Below are 20,740 nucleotides of genomic sequence, written 5' to 3'. Positions count from 1 at the left end.
ATTGGAGATTATGACTGGTAGGGTATTACCCTTCCCCAAAAATACATATTTTAGATGCTCAGGAAGCGGTTTCAACTCCAACTCTGGCGCCTGTATAACAGAAGGTAACAGTTTAGTATTTGGAGATAATAGCTCATTAACAAATTCAATTTCATCAAGTTCAAAATTATCTCCATAAATTGACTCAAAATTCTCTTCCACCAAAGAGTCAATTATGTCGATACGATTTACACTCAAAATTTCACTTGGATGGCTAATGGCATCGTAGACATTAAACTTTACGATCTCTCCATCGAACTCCATCGTGAGAGTTCCACTTTGAACATTAATTTTAGTACTAGCTGTACTAAAGAACGGTCGACCCAACAGGAGATCTGAAGATCCAGGAGTGCTATCCTCCTCCATTTTGATCATATAAAAATCTGCAGGGAAAATAAGCTCGGTAACTTTTACCAAAACATCTTCAAGGACTCCTTCTGGATGCACAACAGACCTGTCTGCCAATTGAATGATAACACCTATTTTTGTCAAGAAACCCGCGTTAAGTGATTCATAAATAGAATATGGCATTACATTTATAGAAGCCCCTAGATCACACATAGCCTTCTTAATTCCCAGATAGCCTATTTTGCATGGTATTACAAACATACCCCTATCTTTGCATTTTACCGGCATTTTCCACTATAACACTTCGAATACATTCTCACCAATATTCACCCTTTCATTACTTGTTAATTTTCACTTGATGGTACAAAGCTCTTAAGAAATTTAGCATACCGCGGTATTTGCTTGATGGCGTCCAACAGCGGAATGTTGATCTCGACATTCCTAAATGTTTCGAGGATTTCCTTGTCCTCTTGACCTCTTCGACACTGGTTGAATCGTTCTGGAAATTGAGGTTGAATTTTAGGCAATGAAGGCTTCGGTCGGACCTGTTCGTCTTTTTCAGTTTTTTCCTGGGCAATTTCTTGGGCAAGATTCCTGTCAAGAATCGATTCCAGTATCTTTCCACTTTGTAACGTCACTGCATTTGCATTTTGTCTAAGGTTTGGTTCTATTTGTGACGGCAGCTTCTCTTGAGAGGCCAATTTCTTGATCGATGTGGTCAACTCTCTGATGGACGCCTCGGTTTTCTGTTGGAAATCCTTCATCTCTTTTTGGAAATTAAGATTTTGCTGTTAAAAATAAAGAACATTAGCTGCTAACTTATTAACCATGGTTTTTAGAAAATTACCTAAACCTTGCGACTATTGCGGAAACTGATTTTGGTATAGCTGGTTATTTCGTGGATTGGCCCCATAGCTTAAGTTAGGATGGTCCCTCCACCCTGAGTTGTAGGTATTAGCGTAGGGGTCTTACTGCCTTTGTGGCAGCCCAGGGAAATTTCCCACAGCATCCAGATGGGCCGTGGTATCATCATACAAACTAGGACATGCATCAGTTGCATGATAAGGTGTAGCACATATTCCGCATAATCAAGCCGTATTCGCTTTTTCTGCAATAAGAGAATTCATCATATTAGTAAGTCTATCAACTTTATCCTCTAAGGTTGAATTACTTAGCTGGTGAAGCCTTCTAGGGGGTTCAGTATTGGCTCAGAACTGTTAAGAATTTGCAGCCATCGTGGAGATCAAGTCTCTCGCTTGTTGGGGAGTCATGTTGACCAATGCTCCTCCACTAGCAGCGTCTACCATATTCATCTCCATGGGCTTCAAACATTCGTAAAAGTATTGGAGGAGAGATTGCTCCGTTATACCATGTTGTGGGCAGCTTGCACACAACTTCTTAAACCACTCCCAATAATCATAAAGGGACTCAGCTTCTTTTTGGCTTATTCCAACGATCTCTCTTCTTAGCTCAGCTGCTCGCGACGCAGGAAAAAACCTGTTCAGAAACAAATGAGATAGATCAGCCCAAGTTGTAATAGATCCAGTGGGTAAATAAAATAACCATTCCTCAGCAGAATCTGCTAGGGAGAAAGGGAAAGCACGCAATTTAATCTGATCCTCAGTTACTCCCTGAGGTTTCATACTAAGACAAACCATATGAAATTCTTTTAGATGCTTGTGGGGATTTTCATTTTGTAACCCACGAAAAGTTGGCAATAACTGGATTAAACCTGTCTTCAACTTAAAATCAGTATCCATAGTAAGATACGTGATGCACAATGGCGGTTGTTCTGTCAGAGCTTCGGCCAGTTGCCGAATCGTTTGAGCCATTAGTTGGTGTGCTAGATTTGGGTTTTCGTTAACCCTAGCGTTAAGCACTTCTTCTGGTGAGTCGACTTCTACTTTTTCACTTTCAAGTGTTCGAGTAGGGTTTTCGTTAACCCTAAACTCAGTTTCTTCGTCGACTTCTACTTCTGGCGGTGGGTTACTTTGAGTTCCAACCACCGTTGACTGCTTTTTCTGTAACTTTGTCTCCTTGCGATTGGCTCTAGCAGTCTTTTTAATTTCTGAATCGAACGCAAGAGTACCTAGAGCAGATCTGGTCATAAGAAACAAAAAACAAGATTAGTACGTTGCCAGTCCCCGGCAACGGCTCCAAAATTTGATACGGTCTTTGAAAGCACCAAAAATATCCTATCCCTGATAAATAATGAAAAAGAATAGTAAAAGGGAAGTAGGGTCAAATCCTCAGGGACTGGACTTGCAAAATATCTTGTTCCGTAAAATCCCAAGCAGAATCTTGCCCAAGAAAACTTACGTTCCTGAAAAAAATAAAATAAAAAAATAACAGAATTAAATGTTTGGATCTGAAAATGACAAATAAAATAAAAACAGATTTAAGAATATTGAATCGAAAATTAGAGAAATTAAAAATAGAGTTGAGAGAAAGGAAATTCTTATGGGAGATTCTAGCCTCCAGTTGTCTCGTTCCGCCTTAGGTTCAATCCTCGACTTTTAGATGATCCTTCCCAAACCGAATAAGCCAGTTATAGTGGAAGAGGACGCCTACGACCACCAGCTCCAATGGTTTAGACTTACGATATGGTGGAACCTGACTCTAGCCAACGATCGCTTCTGTGGGATCGTCTTATGCTATATCAACGCTTCTCAATGGCAAATCTCACACCATTTTGTCTCTTGGGCTCGCCAACCTCTGACGCAGTAAGCTAACGAACCGACTGTGCAACCTTCCCAAAACATTCAAAGCGGCCGCCTTTGCAAACGTTGAAAAGCTTACTTCTTAAGGGACATGGACGGAAGCGTCAGCCCCGTAGTGCGGAGAAACAATGAATACTCAGCGATGAGGCTAAGTACGAATTCTAAGCCTCATGAACTCTTTTGGGGATTTTTGACAACCTTCGGCTAGATGGGTTTAGTGGCTCATGGTTGTGGTAGAAAAAAATAAAAATAAAGATTTTATTAAAAAGAAATATGAGAAGAACAACAGCCTAAACTTTTGGGGAGAAAGTGTTTACAGAAAAATATGGGATCCCCTTTTGAGTCACTTCACCCCCTATTTATAGTGCTAGGGGAGATATTCTAATCCTACTTAAATTCCTAAAAGATAAATATATTTAATTGAAGATAAATAAAGATAAAATAAAATCCTAAAAATAATCCTTAATAATTATCTCAATATTAATTATCCTAATAAAATTAAAATAGAGTTTAATAGAATAAAATCTCTTCTTTTTGCATTTCAACCCTTGTGTCCTCCATGCTTGCACTTTTGGCACCAACTTTTCCTTGTGTCGCACATTGGCCCATTTTATCTCTAAATTCACACTTTTGGCCCTTAATTTCACTTTTGCCTCAAATTTAGTCCCTATGAGATAAAAGATCATAAATAGCTCAAATTAGTAGGATCGTATTCAGAATAAATACATAATTAATACATAAAAATATGTTATTCTAGAGTGTTATCAATGATGTATGAATTCATATATACTATTATATTTGATTATTTAATCCAAAAATTAGCAGTTTCTTTTTAGTCGAATCTAAGTTTGAATTTAAGATAAATTTTTTATAATTCAGATTGGAATTCAATTCTAATTAGATATTAAAACTGAGATGGAATTTTTAATTAAATAAATAATTTCAACATGCAAACAATTTTGGATTTTAACTTTTTAATTTTAACAAATATATATAATCGGAAACAAATTAGAGATGAATAAAATGAAACTTATTGTCACAAATGTATATATTTTTTTCCTTTAATAGATAGTATCAATTTCTTCAATCAATCGAATCCAAGAAGTTTAAATTAAAAATTGTACAAACATTAGATTTTTAAAGTAATGAATATCGGTTGAGTATGAACATATATAAACGTTAATGATGCATGATATAAAAACTTTAATACATTCATATATTCATTTTGCACCATATTTCGTATTATATAAAATTAAGTTTATATGATTAAAATAGCCCATATCGTAAACTTAAAAGGATTAGTTCTATATAAACAGTTTATCTTGTGGAATTTAAGATACACTATCTTGTGGAAAAATATGGGTGTTGAGTTGACAGCTCCTTGAAATGACACAATATGTATGTGTGGAATCTATGATATGTTGCATGTTGAAAGAATATGAATAGTTAGGCAGATCATGCGTTGTTTGGAATATATGACGTCTCATATTGGTGGTGTTCTGTCAACTGTGTATCAACTAGGTGATGATAGGTTAATTTAGGAAGGACGTTTATGTCATAAAATTCTCAATACCTCAATTGCATATTCCATCTTAGCAATATTAATGTCTGCTTACTTATCAGCAAATGCCAACATCTTCTATAACATCAAACTTTATCTATATAACAATCCCTTTTTGCAAATCCAAGACATCAGTATCATCCACACTCTTGATCCCATATGATGTAAAAGGGAAATTTCAAAAATAAATAAATTATTCTAAAGAATATAGCTTGTGAAAGTGATTTAGCTTATCAGCAGCCATCTGAATGATCTATGCTTTTATTCTCTCCAATAAATTGGAGAAAGTTGAAAATACAGTTGAACCCTGATCGTATCTGTCTGTCTGCCATTGATAAACACAAGTCTATTTAATGACTATTGGTATAAAAATTAATATTTGGAGTATCAGATTCAAAAGTTCAGATTCTATGGAACAAATTTTTGGTCATTTCATGGACTCAACTCAGCACATGAAAAAAGGGTCAAAACCACTAGCATACCTTAGTGGAATCTGGATCACACGTCAGACATTTTGTCATTTCATATCAGATAAGTTTTGAATTATCTCTGTAATTTATAAATTTCAGGTTGGAGTTTTTTGGGGTAATTTCAATTTTTTTCAAGAGATGACAATATCAAAAAAGAATAAATTCTGGGGTTCTCTCAAATTTTCCTTTAGTATAAAACCCTTAGCAGCATTAGCTTACAACATTAATTACTTTTCACTTAAAAGAAAAAAGAAAAGAAAACCAAATATAACATTAGTATCTAAGATTCTCTTACAAATGATAGATATAAGGAGCAAAAAGTCCTTAAAAAACCATCCCATAAAGTTCCAATTTCTAAACTAAACTTGAATTATTTATGGTCACTGTTGTGTTTAATGGGGGATTCAGGCACTGGCATGGTTAAGACAAGAGTTGAGAGCTTATCATTAGCTTCATTCTTTTGCAATTCAAGCACTTGATTGGCTTCAATATCTCCAACTAGCAACATATTTGGTTGAATAGGTTTAATTGGCTCATCTTCAATCTCCATTTCACCCTCTCTCTCCTTGTTTTCTTTGTGTTTTCCCCATAGGACAGAATAAAGCCCCACCACTATCAAAATCGAACCTATCACCCTGCATTAATTAAAATCAAATCAAACGTAAGGGGCAGATTTTCTTTTAACATATTAAAAAAAATTGAAAAGAAAGAGACATGATCAATTATGAAATATTCAATTGTACTATGCACCACAAAAGTACATACATAAATTGTATCTAAAGACTAGGCAGCCAGTGCAAGTGAAAAACAGCTATGCAATTTTTATGCTTTGGGGGTGTCCCTAAGCTAGAGAATTTTTATAATTTTTCTGAAGATTGTATTCAATGCTCAAAATCCGAGATGAATGCAAGCAAAAATTAAGATTAGATGATTACCCTCCAAGAAAGATTTTCTCAGCCAAGATGAAAGAGCCCATGATTGCAACTATGATCATCATCAGAGGGCTGAAAGCAGTAGCAAAAACTGGACCCCTTTTCTTTATCACCATTCCTTGAACATAATATGATATGCTTGATGTCACAATTCCCTATACAACATTAAAATTCACAAATAGAAAAAAGAAAGGAGTCACTTTTAGTTCCTTGTCTGTAAAGGAGAAAAATAAAAGGTTAGAGAGAGAGAGAGAGAGAGAGAGAGAGAGAGAGAGAGAGAGAGATGTTAGATTATTACAGCATAGGCGGCAGCTAGAAGGTTCATGTCCCAGCCAATTTGCCAAGCTGAAACCTTATGCTCCATTACAAATGTAACAACAATAGCTTGCAATGTCCCCACAAAACACACTAATGATGTTAGAGAAAGCTGATGATTCTTGTATGTCTTCAATGCTTTTGCCTGCTCCAAAAATCATAAATGTCAATTACGGTAAAGATTAAACGATAATGATTGTTTAAATCCTGATTTTTAGTACCTGTAAGACGAAGAGGGAAGCCCAAGCAAGGGTGGCCAATATTAGGAGAATGGAGCCTTTGACCCAATCTTTGTCAGTTGTTCCAGTTGTATCGGCATAAGATTGTTTAGGATGAATATTCTTAGTCCAAAACAATTCAACAATGGGTCCTTTATACAATGTCATCAACATTGCCCCTGCTACTGTCACTATTGTTCCCACTATCTTTGCTTGACATCTCACTTTCTTTACATCAATCTTCTCCATCCTAAACCAAAAATCCGATTTCAATCAATTAAATCATCTTATTAGTTACTCAAACTGAATTGTGAGTGTTGGATTAGATTTATCTAAGTTTTTTTGTTTTTAGACGATCATGTCACCATATTTATGTATATACCTGCACATAACAGCCATGACAAAAGTCATTGCAGGCAACATATTGCTCATGGCACAGGAAAAAGTTGGGGAAGTATATTTCAGCCCAGCATAGTAGAAATTCTGATCAATCACAGGCCTGCATTTTTGTTCATCAAGAGACGATATATTTAGTTAAAGTTAAGATTCCATACCAATGTTGACGCATGTAAAAACAAAAAACAAAAAAACTAACCCCAGGAGAGCCAAGATGAAAATTTGCATGAAAACTGGGAATGTCATCTTTGGTTGCCCTCTCCTGAAAAACACAGCAAAATTCATATGAATTGATCTCAGATGCTATATATATATATATATATATATATAAATAGTACAATATGTGTTTATGGAACGGTCGTGGAACCTTTCGAAGATTAAGGCAAAGGGAGCAATGACAGCAGTGGCAAAAGCATGGCGGTAGACGACAAGAACATAGTGACTCATGCCTCTGTTAAGTGAAACTTTGGTGATGATATTCATGCCTGCATACCCAAATTGCAATGAAATCATTGCAAAATAAGGTTTGGAACTCTCAAGGAAGTTGCCACAACATCTCAACTTCTCCATTTTTCCTTAAGATTTTGAAAAAATATGAAGAAAGGAGGCGAAAGGGTTTGCGGTTTTGAAAGAGAGGAAGTGTTGTTGGTTTCTCCCTAAGAGGGAAGGTGGGGGATTGGACATATATTTATAGTGGTTTTGGAGGGAACTGTCCAATTTCATTTGAGTTTGGCATTTCTTATCGTACTTTATTATATATCATGTCTATGGAGTGGAGAATTTTATGTGGAAAAAGCCTACATAAAGGCAAACCAAAATATGGCCAAATTTGATACTCCTACCATGCCTTTTTTCCTTTCAAACTTGTCCGTGTGATCATAATTTTATATATATATAATTCTAGTTAAATTTAAACTATTTTTTGTATTATTAAATATTAATTTGGGCTAAACAGGCTTGAAATTATTTTTAAAAAAAAAGAAATTTGTCTTCATCCGACCCTTGCACAGACTTAATTAAAATTCTATTCTTTCACATTCCTCTTTTAATTTGCTGATTTTCTATTTAAAATCGTAACCCAATAGTTTTAGTTTTTTTTTTTAGTAAGAGGTAGTGATGGAATTTGAGATTAGTGTCAACCGATTTTTGATTGCATGTGGTAAAACAGGTTTATCGAAACTATGTGCTTAAGAAATTTTAATTTTGTCTTTTAAATATATAGGGATTATAAGTTAAAAGCATAGATTAAGAGTTCCATCAAAAATTAAAAAAACGTATATGTGTGGAAAATATGTCTTTAAAATATAGATTTGTATTTAAAAATAACATATAATAAATAATAAAATGTAATAATAATAACATATAAAATATACACAATATTAAAATAAACAATTAGACTAAATTATAAGTAAAACGAAATTTAAACACATAAATACATCATATTAAGATTACTAAATAAATACAATTATTTATTATGGTGTTATTATTAATCCTAAGTTGGTCTTGAGTTAATTTATGATATTGATGAAAAAAGTTTAAATATAGAAAAATATCAAAATAAAACTTTAGTTGTGAACATAATTGGTATGGGTTCAAATTCAATTATATGTATATTTTCATTAGTTTTTTAAATAAAAAGAGTAAAGCATAGAAATTATTTTAAAGTGAAGGGACACGAAAGTAAATTTTTATTTAAAATTTTGATATGTTTAAAGAAAAAGAAAAGAGATATATGGAAGACTGTACGAGTTAAGATACATTATTAAACTTTTATTTAATAAAAAGCAAGAGAGAGAGTGGAGAACACGTGGGGGGGTATCTGAGTCACTTTCTACATGGTGAGTGTTGGTGATGTAAGCTTAAAGTGACATTATTACTAATTGCTACCATATCACACTTTCTTTATATAAAATCAACATTCAAATCTTTTCAGAGAACAGTTAATTAAATTAAATTAAAGTTTCTGTTAAAGATATTATTTTAAGAATGCCTTTAAAGTTGTATTTTTATCTGTTACATCATAAAATACTGTATAATTTTATCAAGATATGATTGTAAAAAAAAGAATACAAAAATGAAAAAAAGAATCATGATCTTGAAATTAGGCAAAAACATATATTCATCCCAAAATGGTGTCTTAATATTATGGAACAAAGATTTTTTTAGTGGGTTTCAAGATTGGTCACGTTATTCCCAACTATTGTTTTAACTTACCAATGCATCAATTTCTTCACAAAATTTCCAATTCCTATGTTTTATGTTTTTGTAGCGTCTAAACTTTTGATATGAAACATATTCTGATTGACAAGTGAAATTAAAATTAGATATTTATTCTTTGAATCTATTATGTTGATTTGGAAGATTGAGTTAAACTAAATATAAATTTAAAATTTTATTTAAGTTTCATCAAATTCAAAAACCTATTTTTTTATTTAAGATTTTTAAAACAAATTTTATATATTATAATTAAATTTAATATAAATACCTAAACAGTAGTACAAATCAAATGATTAAAAGCATATCCCATCATCCATCCAACGTGGAACTAACTTACTCCTATAACACAACTTGATCTCATGTAATATAAGTTAACAAAAAAAAGAACTGCAAATGGAGGGAGAAATAGTAAGAAAGGGGAATTATTTTTTAAGAGGTGGGGAAAAAGACAAAGGAGAGTGAATAAAAGGTTTAAATATAGGAGGGGAGCTTTGGCAAATTGCATGTATAATTTATAGTTGAAAGTGAGTCGGAGCACGAGTGAATGGGTCATATCATGTCATTTGGGTCATATATATATTTTGTTGCTTCGTCTCAACTATTCACTTCATGCTCCATTCCTTGTACAGTAGTCCCCCGATTCCACAATTGAGGATGTGGAAAACAATATAGTAAATATTAAGTAAAATATTATAAAAGTTTTTATACTAAGAGTTAGATTATATTTTAGTTTTTTTATTTAAAATTTAGGTAAATTAGCTCTAGTTCATTAGGTCAAATAGAAAATTAACCCTTTCAATTAAAATTTTCATCAATTTCTTCTATTGAAAATTGGTATGCTTGACGAAATAACCAAACGGTTACATGTGGCATGTTATTTGTACCTTATGTTGACATATAGGGACTAATTTTTAACAGTAAAAATATATATAATTTTTAATAAAATATTTTACTTGTTCTTTAATCTAATGTACAAAAAATAATTTATCTATTTTTTAAGCTGAAGGGACAATATATTTATGATATTTTTACCCAAATATTAAGATTCCAACCATATACCTACTAAATGTCACCTCTTAAAGAAAAAAATTATATGAATATAAATATTTGTTTGGATGGAGGATAAAATAAAATTTGTTGATGTTTGTAATACCCGATTCGACAGCTAGAATTCAAATTTTATATTTATTATATTATTTCCCAATGGTGAGTACATAAATTAAGCTCTAAGGTTTAAAATACAACTAGTTCAGAATTAATGTTCAAAGTTTGCTCCTAGACCTAATAAGCACAAAAAAAAAATCGATTATTTTTGCATAGGGTGATCAACTACTCTTAAGTACATAATCTTATTTTTAAAAAGATTATATAACTAATACTAAAATGAGTTGGGTTGAACTTAGATAAAAAAATATTATTTTCAGGTTTGCCTTCATTCTATAAATGATTTTTTTTCAAGTTCTTTTCGACTTTTACATTTCTTTCCTATCCTTTGAATATTTATTTCTTTAAAAAGAACTTTTATATATATATATATATATATATATAAGAGAAGTTCGAAGGAAAAACGTGTAAGAATAAAAAACTCTCCTAACTCAAACTTTTACTTTCTAGATTTGCCTTGAAGAGTGATTGGTGTTGGAATTAGTGTTATAAATGTAATATATTTATTTGTATATTTGTATTTTTTTTGAATAGAGTTGTTAATAAAATTATTCATGAATTATCTAATATCCTTTGTATAATGTTCTCACATGGTTTTTGTATGTAAAACAAAACAGAAACAAATATTAGCTCACTGGTAGTCTAATGTTTAACTAATACTAAGCAATATTTCGTGGTCGTATTGTAATATGAAATGACAACTTATATTAATAGATGAATCTAAACATGCCTTTAGTCTAATCGAAAATGAGCAAACCAATTGAAAGACTAATATGTAGCCTATCAAGTTCAATTGAGGAGATGCTTTGTCTTGGGCGTCAGAGCGGATGACTCCTAGAAGATAGAGACATAGATGTGACTGACTCGATTGACAGTACATTAGGTTGAACCCAAGTTGAATATATCTAAATCAGTTTATGAATTTATTCACTTGTGAAATTTATAGTGTAACATACCTTAATCCTGAGTGGATGATGGACTATGTACGCGTGACTCGCATACTTTAACATAAGTAAAAACCTGAGTTCAAATAAATAAGGAACTGAAAGCTGGTGCGTCAGGTATAGGGTTTATGCAGTATGTGGCATCATTCACAATAATGGAATTCATAGCCCAAGACATGAGTAAATGATATCTTCTCATTGGCATTACATGATAGATGAAAATCAAACGTGGTCATAGGTTGTTTGTCGTTGTGATAAATGACTTAATTACTATTTGATAGTAGTTGACTTTTTATGAAGGAAGATTAAGGATATTCTATGAAGGTAAAACACTTATGGTAAGGTCATTGGACAAGTACTGATCGAGTAGTTTTCGTATCATTCGGGGGAATGGATTTATCCTAAATAGATTAAGGATATTCTATGAAGGTATCACACTTTTGACAAGGTCATTGGACGAGTACTGATCGAGTAGCTTTTGTAATGGTATGTCACTAAAGAGAGCTTAGTCATGATACTATAGTGGAATGATTTCGTGGCTAAATAAGTTTATAATTAATAGACGAAAAGTTGGAACTTAATTATAAATCATTTAAGCCCTAATTACATATATTCAATCGGTCCCTTCACTAGCTCGTTGAAACTAGAAATGAATTGCATGTTGAATCAAATGACTAAAAATGGATAGAAATGATAAAGTTAGAGAAATGGATAACATTCGGAAATGAATGTGATTTTCTCACTAAATATGAAAATAACCTGAGATTTAATATATGATTTTTTAAATTATTAATTAATTAATTAATTAATTAATTAAAGTTTGAATATGGAATTAAATTAATTGGTCATTCTGAATCCATTGAATGAAGAAAAATTAAATATATTTTCTCATAGATTCATTTACGGTAAAGTTGTCATGATTTTAACAGAATCAAAATCGGGTTGAAAAAATTATTTAATTGAAAAATTAGTTAATTTAAATTAATTTATAATGTTTATTTTGGGAAACAGAAAAACATGTATTGGGTTGAATTAAATTATAAAGTGTTGGGTTGAGATGTCTTCATAACATTTTAATATCTATCCCTTAGCTTCAAAACGCACTTTGAATCATTTGATTTCGAGTTTGGGAGCTTAAGTTGTGATCGCTTTAGTGAAGACTGGGCAAGCAAAATTTCTGAACGGGATTATTATGGAAATTATGAGTTTTGAGCTTTTAATTCGAGTTTAAATCATATTGGTTTCGATATTTAGGCTTAATTTTTATTATTTATGAGCCCAATATTTTATTTATTAAGTTTTATTGCTTTATTATTTATTTATTCTAAATTTTGGATACTTTTTAAAAGTTTTATATCAATAAGAAAGTTTAGTTTAAAATTGCTTCGTGTTTAGATTAATTAAAGTTTCAGTAGACTTGAGAGTTTTATTTGGATGTACTTAGCTAGCCTATATAAAAGCCTCTTCATTGTACGAAATCAAATCCATTCAGCAACTTCTCTCTGAGTTAATAACATTTTCTTTGAGTTTTTATTTTCAAAAATTTCTCTTGAGTTTTGTTTTAGAAGAGTTTTAACAATCTATTCAGATTGTGAGGATTATCAACTAGTTTTTTCTTGCCAACTTTTCTTTCTTGGAGGAAAAATTAAAGTCGTTTGAATAGGGTTGTGGATTCATCTGGTTTTCAAGGCTTTTTAGAACTTCTACACGCCATCTTCATCTTCTTCCATCTTTCTTTTTTCTTTTCTTTTTCAATTTTTCATTCAGTTCTTATTGTTTTTATTTTATTTTTTGTTTGGTACCATCAAAACCCTTGTTGGTTTTGCGATGAATAATAAATTCGATACTATGATTGGAAAGTTGTAAATGGATCAAAAAGTTCGAGATGCTTGAGATTAGAAACAAGACACTATTCTAGACATGATCAACAAAAATTTGGCTCATCTAAGTACCCAAATTGAGCATCTGAATTGTAATTGGGGAGATGAAGTTGAGCAGCCTTGTCTTCGTGCAAATAATGTTAGACGTGCACATTACACGAATGATGAGACTTTGGTCAATAATGATCGTGGACAACCTTTTTGGCTAAACCAAAGTTCTCTATTCCACAATTTCGTGGAAAGAATGACCCAGAGGCTTATTGTGATGGGAAAGTTGGGCATAAATTAGGATGCCAATTCAAGGGGAGATGGCCAAATGAAAGGAGGAGAATAATTGATCTCTCACCTGTTTTGAAATGTTAGTGATGTAGTTCAAAAGATCATAAGGATTTTTGATGCCTAATTCAATATCCAACCAGAGAAGAAAGTAAGTATGACTTTGTGTCTTTTTGTGGAATCTTCTTACTCTAGTGGAAATGAGATTTGTGATGTCGAACTTTGTGAACCAAAAAAAGATGATGATAAGAATTTTTGCCTCGAATCTATGGAGTTAGATGAGTTAGAAATGTCATATTCTTCTACTGAGACGTATTGTATTGAATTAAATATTCATAATCTTGTGAGCAAGATAGGAGAAGTGAGGAAAAATCATGTAAAAAAACTGAGAGAAAAGAGACCTTGAGTGGTAAAATCCAACTTGATGACCCACTTTTGATGAGGGAAAATACATATGAGGTAAAATTGGAGAGATCTCAAGTGGGAAAAGAAAATGAAAAGTAAGAAAATACCCATGAAAAGGAAAGGAATGATTATGCTTTCACTAACCTTAACTTGAATTTGTCTGGTGGACTTGTTTTATTCTTTCAGGAATTTGTTGATCCTTTAAGAGGAGCTTAATTAGTCCATTCCACCTATGATAAAGATTCTTTCTTGTACGTTCAACCACATACAAGATTCAATGAAGAATCTTTTCAAGGAAAGGGGGAATGATGCATGCACGGATAGGGTGAAATTTATTAAATTCTATTCATCGAAGTTGCCAATTTTCAAGTTTAGGAACTTAGTCAACTTGCAACAACTTTTTGAATGGGATCCAGACATTTCTAGGTTGAGATTTCTCATAGTGTTCGAATATCTATCCCTTAGCTTTGAAACTCACTTTGAATCACTCGATTTCAAATTTAGGAGCTCAAGTTATGACCATTTTAGTGAAGATTACGCAAGTAAAATCTCTGGACGGGATTATTATGGAAATTATGAGTTTTGGGCTTTTAATTCGAGTTTAAATCATATTGGATTCGATATTTAGGCTTACTTTTTTATATATATGAGTCCAATATTGTATTTATTAAGTTTTTTTATTTTATTAATTATTTATTCCGAATTTTTGATATTTTTTAGGAGTTTTATGTCAACAAGAAAGTTTAGTTTAAAATTGCTTTTTATTTAGATTAATTAGAGTTTTAATAAACTTGAGAGTTTTATTTGAATGTACTTAACTAGCATATATAAAGGTCTCTTCATTGTACAAAATCAAATTCATTCAGCAACTTCTCTCTTTGAATTAATAAAAAAAGAAAAGAAAAGAAATGTTCCTAAAGAAAATATTTGTGTTTAATTCATACCAAACAATGAAGGATGAACGTCCTTTACATAAGCTTCTGATCCAGGTATTGTGATGGAATCCTCCACAGTTGCAAGGATAAAGATAGTTTATAAGGATTCCCAAAATATATGATGGTAACCCCTTCTTTGTCTCGGTTAATCTTCTTAATTTACTGAAGAAATCCAAAAATACTGGACTACCAATATCTAATTTCTATCTTTACAAATAAATCACATTACTGCCACTAAAAGGACAAAACTCAAAGACTTGAACTACCTAGAATGTTTCTTTCTTTTTTTTTTCATTTTCAATATCTAATCATATTTTGTTGATGAAGGGTGGATTCCAATATCTAATCATAACTATATAAGTAAAAAAAAGTAGGTAACGAATTCACTAAACTCAATTTAATATATATTCACCATTTTCTATTTAAATCTGCTCCCAATTATCACAAATAATTGCTACTATCCCACTCTCTTTTTTTTCTTTCTTTCTTTCCAATTGTCATACCTATTTTCAAACACTTGAGCTTCTATAAGAGGAGTTAATTTTAAGACTATTTGGCTTTCATTTTCTTCTACTTTGGTTATTAATATTCAAATTTCGATGCTATTAATAAAAATCACTCAAAAGACAAGCATTTCTTTTTTTCTTTTTCCATCCAACATTCTTATCATGACTCATAAAACAACAATATGTATGTCTCAACTCACGCATTTTTCAGTACCTTTTTGGTCAAACCAAACCAAACCTACTCTGTCAAGATATAAAGAAAGCTCAAAGCATAAAGTGCCATGACCAAGTGGACTACCAATTTACCTAGCTATATATTTTTTCTCAATAAGATAGTCATAAACAATTTTTTTTTTAAAACTCGCGAGGTGATACATTTCATATTCTAATTCTAATATTTATAATCTTTCCTTAGGTACGTGGACTAGTCGAGCTACTTACAAGTTGAGCTTTAGATAGGAGATTGACGGCCAGAATTAAAATTAAAGAATAAAAATAAGTTAAAAAAATAATAATATGGATTTATCTTTTATATAAAAAAAAGTTTTGTAAAAATCGAAATGCAACTCAACTTCAACCCTAAATCCATCCAAGACTTGAACTTTACTAATTCATGCAACTATCTCCGAGAGGTAGTATTTCCGTCCTCTTATCCACGAAGTAAAGTTTTCTTAGTTTTATTTTTGTCAAATTTCTTCTCGAAAGAGATAGCTCTATCATGCAAGTAATACCTAAACTTCAACGGCTGGATTTTGTAAGCTTGAATGTCTAAGAGCAACATCATGATAGAGATGGATGGCCACTTTTCCAAGTTGCAAACAATGCTGTCATAATCGCATAGTGTAAATTTAATTGGTAATTGAATATCTACATATTTCTAATTTTATCTCTCTTTCTAAGATCTGTATTGCTAATTAAGTAAATGGAAGTTTGACTTTTGCTTTTCTTGAGAATTTCGTAGTTATTAATTTTTTGTGTTTCGTCTTTTGATTTTATTGAAAATTCAATTGTCTTAATCCTTTTAAGTATTCAGACTCTTAATTAAATTACTGTATGATCTTATTTGAACTCTCAAAAAAGTTAAAAAGAACAAAACAAAAAAAGAAACCATATCCATCGAGTTGAAGGTCTTTTTCCATCTAACAAAGGGTGTAAGTAATTTCAATTTCACATGAAAAAGTAAAAAGGGGGGTTTTTTTTCAGGTGTTGAAGGAAAAGTTGTGATAGTAAAATAAAATATTGGTTCTTTAATTGTTGGAAAATATACTCAATTCATGTAAGATTTTAGTCATGGATTAAAATCAAATGGGACAATGATTATACCATAATTTTAAAAATAAAATTGTTTATTTTAATAGCAATTAAATTCTATTCATTCGATTATTTGATTAATGCATTATTGGTATCATATATATAAATTGATTTTACCTAAAAGATTCATATTTCATTAATTTATTAATTAATAAAGAAGTAATCAAAGTTTGTATTCTTTTCCATCATATTTTTTAAAATTAATTAAGCTAAAAGCACTTTGTAACAATTCTAGGTAGCCTTCCCAACCCTTCAAATTCAAAAGCCCTAATGGCCAACCATGAATAATTTCTTCCTCTTTTCTTTGTCTTTTGCTTCCTTGCAAAGATCCAAATTTACTAAAGCCTCTTTCATTCCCCACCTTCTTTCTTCCACTTATCATAAACATTATTTATTTTTGAAGAGAAAAAAACAAATTGAAGGGGGGAAAATGGGTTGAGAGGATGCCTTTTTAAACAAAAGCAAAGCAATCGTTTCTCTCATTGCATACTTCTAATAAAGTTTGTATTAATTTCATCGACCAAAAAGTATTCCATTATTGTATCAAAATTCAAAAAAGGTTTGGTCAAAGATCCAATTTTTTACTTCCAAATTAAATTCCCTTAAACCAATCAATTCATGCATTCCCTATCTTCCTCTTGATTTCATAAAATTTTATTAATCATAAAAATCAAAATAATTATATTTTTAAAAAAGAAAAAAATTTATATGAAATTAAATAAATTTATATTAATCATTTACAAATATTGATAAATTTAGATAAAATTTAAGTATCATATTTTCAAATTAAATCAGATTTAAACAACAATGTATAATATGCTTAATTTAATTAGAATTTGATCCGACAGGAAATCTATTTACCAGCTTGTTAAGTACTCTTGATTAATTAAATATTTAAATGTTATGAGGCCAAATGATTGAAATGAAAAGCATGCAGCGGCTTTTTCTTTTCCCTTTTTTTTTTTTTTTGTTTTCATTGTCGACACGATTAAAACACAAATACATAAAGATCTTGATAAGTATATTTTTCTTTATCGCTTGCTTTGCAGATATTTAATTATTTTTAATAAAGAGTATTTCATATTTTTGTATTGTGTTTATATAATTTTACGGTCTTTAAGATATTTTACATATCTATATTATATTTAAGTATTTTATTAAATTGGTATAACTTTTAATTAAAATCGCCAACTTAATTATGAAATTAAAAAAATTATTCTTTTAAATTATACTTATATATATACTTACTATATTTAAGCATTTAATTGGGTTGGTGTCACTTCTATTTTTATCTTTTCATACTCTTATATCATCTTTAAACAAAAAAATAAAAAATTATAAATAGAAAGGTCAAACACATATTTAATATTATTAAAATACAAATTTGTTACCATTCTATTTATATCCGTTATTGATTAATATTTTAAAAAATATATTTTTATATTTTTTTCTATTCATATCGTGATAAAATCTAATTTATATAAATTGTATCAATTAATTCACATATATATTGAACACTCGTGTTTTGGCATTATATTTGCTTAATGTTTAGGCTTTTTTATTTTCTCTTGTTGTGCTCATTACTCTTTCAGATTGAACTCCAAAACATAATTAATTTTAAAATAAAAAATATTAAACTATAGTCGTATGTGCTAGGAGACAAATGAACTAATATTTAATGCAATTGTAAACATAAAATTATGATTCAATTTTCATAAAATGTGTTGTAAAAACGAGGGGTATTTAGCTTTGTAAAATAGAAACTGTGGCTAAAATAGTGCTTGAAGCTGTGGCCACTGTTTCAACCACGAAACCAAAAGTAAGTAGAACATAAAGAACATTGAGATTGTTTACGCAGTTTGACTTTAGTCTACGCCTACAGGGTCTTGCCCAGAGCAATGATCTACTCTCTTTCTCATAGTACAACCAATGATGTAATTACTAACACTGATCTAACACTCACCAATTTAGCGACCTTACTGTTGTACAAAGACTAGATCACTCTACCACTAAGCTTTCCCCTTGAAAGCATAGCTTTGCAACTCAAGAAACTCTCTTGATTGCTTACAGAAACAATACACATATAAAACACTCCTAACTTGAACAAATTAGTGCTCTATCAAGCTCTCAATCTCTCGATTACTCTTAATCAATCTTAAACCTAGGCTAAACTTAAGTTTTGTTTACATAAGAGTTACATTCTAATCACTTTTCTACAAAGTAAGGCTAAAAATTAGCATAAGATAATACTTCCATAAAAGCCTTGGTACAATCCAAAGTCTTCAATTATAAAAAGCGACTTGTTTTGCAAGAAACTTGACTTAATTTGCAAGAAACCAAACTTTAGGTCTTCATGTGCTGGGCTCTATTCGTTCAAATATCTTCAAAATAATTAGTCTAATGCTTTTTTTTCTAAAATTTGTCAACTCTAAAAATGGGTAAGTAGGGCAATGGAACAGTGTTTGAAGTTGTGATCACTGTTTCAGGCACAAACATAGCCACAGAATCAACCTTTCCTTCAAATGTGTAAAAAATCTCCTCTTTTGGAAACTTTTTAAACAAAACATTTACAGGGAAAATAAGATTATCATAGTTGCATATTCCCCCTCTAAGTAACTCCCCCCTAATCAAACACTTTCATCTTCAATAAGGTAAACACTAAGTACAAGCTTGTCAATATGACCCAAAACATATAAGGGCAGGAGTATAAGATTACTAGATTGAGTGAACATTCGAGTAGAAGAATCATCATACCAAATTAATGAGAATTAGAACCTTAAGTTTGTGGGGGTTTTTTCACAAAAAATAATCATACCACCATTACTCTCCCCTTTTTTTCAATGATTGCGAAAGGATCAATGAAATTGTCTGGCCAAGATATCCAGCTTCACGACCAATATGTAACTGTGAAAAAACATCCGATATCTGAATCTAACGATTTGGGTCAGGTAGAGGGTGTCATAGGTCCATATGAAAAAGTCGAAGTGGAGTTGTAGTTTGAACCTGTACCAACAATTTATGGGACTCCCTATGTTGCTTCCCTTTGAGACAATCTCAACGGACTTTAGGTACTATTCCTTCTAGTTTTGGCAAGCCTTGAACTGTATCATATCGAACCAATCTTTTCAAATCTTGATAGTGAATGTGTCCCAACTTCTCATTCCATAATTCTAGATCAGACACTCATGCCTTGTTGCACCTAGATGGCAAAGTGACTTTATAGTAGTTGTCAAAAGTCCTAACACCCTCTATGATTTCTTTATTCTGCCATGAGGTTATATCACACTTGTCTGTTCTAAAGTTCACAAGGATTCCCTAATAATAAAGTTGATTAGTGTTGACGATGTTAGCTTTTAGGCCATAAACATATAGTACATTTTTTAGATTAAACATCCATCAACTGCAAGTGTCCCTTTGCCATAAATCTTCCCTTTTTTGCCTATTGCCAAAAGTAACATTACCTTCATGACTCTCAACAAAGTTACTTAAGCATAAGAGGTTACTAGTCATATGATGTAAGCATTTAGTGTCAAAGTACCATATATAATCAATTGAAGCTTTGAGTGACTCAAGTGCAACAAACAAATATTGTTGACCTTTTCTTCTCCACAGAAGTTTTTCTTTCTTTTGCACAATGCCTGAAGTAGTGGGCATAGTTTATGACCTTGTTTTATTCCATTGAAGATCTCTGAGCATCTTGAAGAAATTGGGCCTGATATAGCCTAGAACACCACAATAATGGCAAATGATCTTTCTCCTAGTAGATTGAGCTAATTTGGTCTGTAGTTTAGGCTTCTCTTGTCATTTCACTTATTTAGATTATTTTCAGTGTAAATTGTTGTTTCCTACCTTGATAAACACTCTAGAAGTTTCTACAATAGCTTTGCCTTGTTTATAAAGTCGAGACCTCCTCTCTTTTGATCCATTTTTCTGGTTGCTATTATCACATGCAATTTTCCAATGTCGCAAGTAAATTTTTCAAGAGTTTGCCTTGGATCTTTTAAATATTGCTCAAGTTTTTCAACCATTTTTTTTATTATTCATTAAGTTATATTAACTTTTATATACTTATCCTTCAAGCATGGATACTTCTTTCTTCAAAA

The 20,740-nt window shown here is 31.2% G+C and overlaps 1 protein-coding gene and 1 non-coding gene across 2 annotated transcripts; one reads left to right on the top strand and one right to left on the bottom strand.

Annotated features, from left to right (window-relative positions):
* The first annotated feature begins 1,752 nt into the window (after positions 1 to 1,752).
* Positions 1,753 to 1,859, top strand: LOC121218038 (small nucleolar RNA R71). Its single transcript, XR_005914309.1, has one exon. It is a non-coding gene; the product is annotated as a small nucleolar RNA R71 (small nucleolar RNA).
* A 3,449-nt stretch (positions 1,860 to 5,308) lies between these two features.
* Positions 5,309 to 7,672, bottom strand: LOC107904783 (WAT1-related protein At5g07050). The gene is made up of 7 exons (XM_016831273.2): positions 7,367 to 7,672; positions 7,199 to 7,261; positions 6,986 to 7,102; positions 6,607 to 6,853; positions 6,369 to 6,530; positions 6,074 to 6,225; positions 5,309 to 5,773 (listed from the first exon to the last, which is right to left on the bottom strand). Exons 1-7 carry the CDS (start codon positions 7,567 to 7,569, stop codon positions 5,509 to 5,511), a joined length of 1,209 nt encoding a protein of 402 aa, XP_016686762.1. The 5' UTR covers positions 7,570 to 7,672; the 3' UTR covers positions 5,309 to 5,508.
* Positions 7,673 to 20,740: the final 13,068 nt, after the last annotated feature.

Source organism: Gossypium hirsutum, chromosome D05 (genome assembly GCF_007990345.1).
Source record: "Gossypium hirsutum isolate 1008001.06 chromosome D05, Gossypium_hirsutum_v2.1, whole genome shotgun sequence".
NCBI lineage: Eukaryota > Viridiplantae > Streptophyta > Magnoliopsida > Malvales > Malvaceae > Gossypium > Gossypium hirsutum.
The sequence above is the reverse complement of the archived record's forward strand: the minus strand, read 5'-3'. Positions and strand labels throughout refer to the sequence as shown.

Coding starts and splice junctions, on each gene's coding strand:
- LOC107904783 (XM_016831273.2), bottom strand. CDS start 7,569: ATGGAGAAGTTGAGATGTTGTGGCAACTTCCTTGAGAGTTCCAAACCT. Junction 7,103..7,198: donor TTCATCTTGGCTCTCCTGGG/GTTAGTTTTTTT, acceptor ACAAAAATGCAG/GCCTGTGATTGATCAGAATT. Junction 6,226..6,368: donor TTCTAGCTGCCGCCTATGCT/GTAATAATCTAA, acceptor AATGTTGTATAG/GGAATTGTGACATCAAGCAT.